Raw genomic sequence first — 5,152 nt, forward strand, 5'->3', positions numbered from 1 at the left:
AAAAAAAAAAAAAAAAAAAAAAAAAAAATGCTGAATCTTGTGAGAACTCAGAGCTTTGTGGCATTTTAACTTGCTCTATTCCCACCACCTCTCCTCACAATCAAGGTGAAAACCAGCAGCCTAGCAACTGGAGAGGAAAGAACAGGGCTGGAGCTCCTTCAAAGCCCCATTTTCAGAGAATTATCATTATTTGATTTGTCTGGTGGTTTAAAAGAAGACTATTTGCAAGGCTGCCTTTATTTGACCCAACTTGGGCTCTCCCAGTGCAAACAGAGAACAAGAGAACAGCCTCCCTACCGTCCAACCCCCATTTGTTGAAAACACTAAGAGGCAATTGTTGAATATCACAGCTGCCTGAATCAAGACAAAGACCAACTGTTCCAAAAGAAGCCAGGAACTGAGGCCCTGAATTTACCTCTTGATATTTTATAATATTTTTGAACTAGAGATTGTAAATTGAGGATTGCCTGTTTAGTAAAATATCCTGAAACCAATTTATCTGAATTTAGTAATTCTAACCTATCTTGTTAAGAATTATCCTTTTCCCTTGGAATAACTTACAAATTTCATCAAATATTCTCTCTGTCCTTGAAAAACTCTTGCCTACTGCAGATACTCTTGATACTGAAGCTGCTTGAAATAATGTTCTTGGAATTACATATTTTATTTCCCATGCCCCTTTTTGGTAGTAAGTAGAAATATTACCTGTCAAAACTTTTACTGAAAAAACATGTTCACACACACACAAAAAAACTGTATGGGAATATTTATAATAGTTTTATTCATAATGGCCACAACACAGAAACAACCAAAATATCCTTCAATGGGTAAATGGATAAATAAACCATGGTATATTCAAATTATCAAATACTACTCAGCAATAAAAAAATGAACTGATACACAATTCAATGTATTATGCTATGTGAAAGGATCCTGATTCAAAAGGCTATATACAAAATGATCTAATGTATCTGACATTTGGGAATAGGCAAAATTAAAGAGACTGACAAAAGATCAGTTGTTGTAAGGAGGTTGGGATAGGGGAATAGGGAGGAGATAACTACAAAAGAGCATGAGGGAACTTTTGAAGGTGATGGAAGTGTTCTTGATTATGGTGGTGGTGACACAACTGTATGTGTTTGTCAAAACACAGAACTGTAAACTAAAGATAGTTCCTTTTACTGTATGTAAATTATATCTCAATAAATCTGACTTTAAAAAATAAAGGAACCTCAAATTTATATTTGGTGTAATTGGATTGTTTGTAATGCAAAGGATAAATGCTTGAGGGGAAGAATACCCCATTCGCCGTGATGTGCTTATTTGCTTATTTCACATTGCATACGTGTATCAAAATCTCATGTACCTCATAAATAAATATATACACCTACTATGTACTCACAGACATTTTTAAAAATTGAAAATTATATTCAAAAGACAAAGACTGGATAATTTCAATTCATTTAAACTATTTCCAGACCCCACACTCTTTGTCATACTTTTTCTCTACCACCATATGTTATACCAACATATAAATGTCTCCAGTTTTGCAGGGGAAAGAACCTTAGCTACTTACAGGAATTCCTGGTTGGCCATTTTCTCCATCTTTGCCTGGTTTACCCTACACGATACAAAGAAATGATAGAGCAACAACATACATTTGTTAGTTAGGAAGTATAAAGTTAAAGAATATAACAAGCTTTATTACTGGATTGGACTATATTAAGTAGACTTTTTAGACATCAACATTATGATGTCAGTAGTGATATTTTGAAACAATGGAAGTAAGATGTAGGAAGAAAGAATAAAATCACACACACACACACACACACACACACACATTTAGAATTTTTTGCAAAGAATATTAGCAGTTACATCACTTACTCTTTTGCCTGGCTCTCCTTGCTCACCCTTCTCACCTTTCTCACCACCTGGGGACCCTGTACACATAAAATAGTTTCACATTGGTTCATAGGATATTGTGTACCAATGCCAATTTACATTAAATGATGCTAAAGCACTTTAGGTTACTTACTGGAGGACCACGTATCCCTGGAGGTCCAGGAGGCCCTCGGTCACCAGGAAGTCCCTATGCAGTAGTAGGGGAAAGGAAGTCAATGTTAATACTGGAACATGCTTTTCATTCTAAGCACTAGCACTAGCTAGAAGCATTTTTAATAAACTGAACCACAGCTACATCTACGTTGCAGCAACATGGTTAGAGCTGGAGGCCATAATCCTAAGTGAATTAATGCATGAACAAAAAATCAAATACCACATGGTCTCACCTATAACTGAGAGCTAAACATTAGGGGCACAAAGACATAAAGATGGCAACAATAGACACTGGGGACTACTAAGAGTAGAGGGAGGGAGGTAATACTTGTAAAACTAACTTCTGAGTACTATGTTCACTACCTGGCTGATGGGATCCGTACCCCAAACCTCAGCATCATACAATATACCCATGTGACAAACCTGTACATGTACCCCCTGTATATACAATAAAGGTTGAAATTTTTAAATAATAAAATAAAATAAAATAAATCTCCCTCTAAAAAAATTAAACTGAACTGTATACTCATGTAGTATAACCAAAGTTAATAAGGGTGTTTCTAATTTAAAGTTGAAATATTCTAAGCAAAATTAACTAGAGCTATCTTTGCTCATTTCAGTTAATTTCTTGTCTATATACAAGCCAAGATTTGAGGTAAATAACAAGGCAACACTTAAAATGAAAAAATGACAATTTTTTATTCTTATAAAATATTTAATACAAAGTAAGAATACCTAAAACAAGGAGATTTTGGGGTCACATGGCATACTTATATTTTGGCAGATAATTAAATGGCCAAAGTCATATTGATGGTAGAGTTTCAATACAACTTTTCCTTTATTCTTAACTTTCTTATTCACATTTAAGAGAAACAAAAATGCACACATTCTGTTTGTTTAAGTGTGGGCCAGTATGCTTTAAAAATATATCTAATTTCCCTCATCTACTCTAGCAAAAGCAAGGGTATCAGATAATTATTTCTAAACACAGCAAAGGCTTATAGAGTAACATTATCTTTCTCCTTGCATATCGGTGAAATGTAGAGAACACTGTCATCATTCTGACTGACCATAACCTAATTTTATACATGAATGGATTCTTCAAATAGCCAAAAATGGAAATAACCCAAATGCCCATCAACTGATGAATAAATGGATAAACAAAATGTAGACTATTTACACAATGAAATATTATTCAGCCATAAAAAGGAATGAAGCACTGATATGTGCTGCAAAATGATTTAACAAGAAAACACTATGCTAAGTAGAAGAAGTCAGACACAGAAGACCACATATTATATGATTCCATTTATATGAAATATCCAGAATAGAAAAATTTACAGACCCAAGAAGTAGATTAGTGATTACCTAGGGCTGGTCAATTTCGGGAGAAATAGGGAGTACAGCTAACACAGGTATGGAGATTTTTTTGAGGAAGCCTAAAAATTTTCTAAAGTTAGATTACACGGATAGTTTCACTACCCTGTGAATACACTAAAAAAATTGAATTCTACACTTTAAATGGGTGGATTACATGTATGTAAACTGTATCTTGATAAAGTTATTTTTAAAATTTAATGATCTCAGCCAGGCGTGGTGGCTCACGCCTGGAATCCCAGCACTTTGGGAGCCTGAGGCAGGTAGATCACGAGGTCAGGAGTTCGAGACCAGCCTGGCCAACATGGTGAAACCCCATCTCTACTAAAAATACAACAATTAGCAGGGTGCGGTGGTGGCACCAGTAATCCTAGCTACTAGGGAGGCTGAGGCAGGAGAATCACTTGAACCTAGGAGGCGGAGGTTGCAGTGAGCCAAGATCATGTCATTGCACTCCAGCCTGGGTGACAAGAGCAAGACTCAGTCTCAAAAAAAATAATAATAATAATCTCAGATCCTTGTTATTTAAAAAAATACCCTGATATATAACCACATTTCAGCTTATAATGCATTTTAATGGAATGCCACTTACATATAAATATTATTTTTAACTTTTATCATTTTATATTATTTTTTCAGATTTATTGAGGTATAACTGACTAATTAAAAACTGTATATATCTAAGGTGTAAACAATGTGATGTTTTGATATACATATACATTGTGAAGTGGTTACCACCATCAAACTAATTAACATATCCATAGCAAGATTTTCATTGACTTCTTCCCTACTTACTCACCTGATCTCCTTTCTGAAACTCTACATCAATTGGTCTTTTCTGTTCACTGATCTGCCCAGGTGGCCCAGGTGGGCCCTGAAGACCTTGCTCACCCTGTTTGCAAGACAAAATAAGGCAGTGATATTTCATAACCACCACAGACAATAATATGACATGTAAGATAAGATAACTGCAAGAAGCAAGAGAAAGAAAAAAGGCAGTTCAAATGACTACAAAAAAAGAAAGCTGAGGGCCAAATAACCAACTCTCTTTCTTTACTCACCTTTTCACCTTTGGGTCCCTGGAAATTTAAGCCCATATTCCCCTGGAAAGAGAAGTTTCCATTTAAAATCTCACTGACGGTAAGAAAAGGAATCCACACCAAATAAAAGATATAAAGAAAAAGAAAATTACCTTTGGTCCTGGAAGTCCTGGTGGACCAGGAGGGCCCTATGAAGAGAAGAAAAAAGAGAAAATAAAATGTTATATTAATAAGTTAATTTTAAAAGTTACTTAGCTTCAGAAAGAGTAAGGTGTGAAAAAGCACATCAAAATAGTATTTTCTTGTCTGTTTTCATTTTAGTCAGAGACACACGTTTTAATTGATTAAAATGAGTTGGATGAATGTGAGTACCTCTGATGACAAAACAGAAATGGGCAAGAGAAAAAAACTGGGATGGGCAGAGGTAGAGAGGTAGCCCCAGTGTCAAAAATCAATTCAAAAGTTAATCTCAACAGACCCATCAAATTTTTCACATCAGAATTATAGGTAAACTTAGGTACCATAAAGCAATTAACTATCAAGTTCCAAAAACCATGTGTTATTTTTTAAAATCCAGTTTGATTTTTATACAATCTGACTTTGTGTATATGAGAATGTTTCAAGGTTTGAAAAATTAAATAGGCATCTTTCTGCTCAAGTATGTTGCCTCTTAACCTCAA

The 5,152-nt window shown here is 34.9% G+C and overlaps 1 protein-coding gene across 1 annotated transcript in view; it reads right to left on the minus strand.

Annotated features, from left to right (window-relative positions):
* Positions 1-1,572: 1,572 nt before the first annotated feature.
* LOC108512887 (collagen alpha-5(IV) chain-like) overlaps positions 1,573-5,152 on the minus strand; it is a 9,167-nt gene continuing 5,587 nt past the window's right edge. The window contains exons 4-9 of the mRNA XM_017848441.1: positions 4,625-4,660; positions 4,494-4,535; positions 4,232-4,324; positions 2,036-2,089; positions 1,885-1,940; positions 1,573-1,621 (exon numbers count right to left, since the gene is read on the minus strand). Coding sequence (XP_017703930.1) covers positions 1,573-1,621; positions 1,885-1,940; positions 2,036-2,089; positions 4,232-4,324; positions 4,494-4,535; positions 4,625-4,660 — 330 coding nt within the window. The remainder of the gene's footprint in view (positions 1,622-1,884; positions 1,941-2,035; positions 2,090-4,231; positions 4,325-4,493; positions 4,536-4,624; positions 4,661-5,152) is intronic.

Source organism: Rhinopithecus bieti, unplaced genomic scaffold, assembly GCF_001698545.2.
Source record: "Rhinopithecus bieti isolate Rb0 unplaced genomic scaffold, ASM169854v2 scaffold_31742, whole genome shotgun sequence".
NCBI lineage: Eukaryota > Metazoa > Chordata > Mammalia > Primates > Cercopithecidae > Rhinopithecus > Rhinopithecus bieti.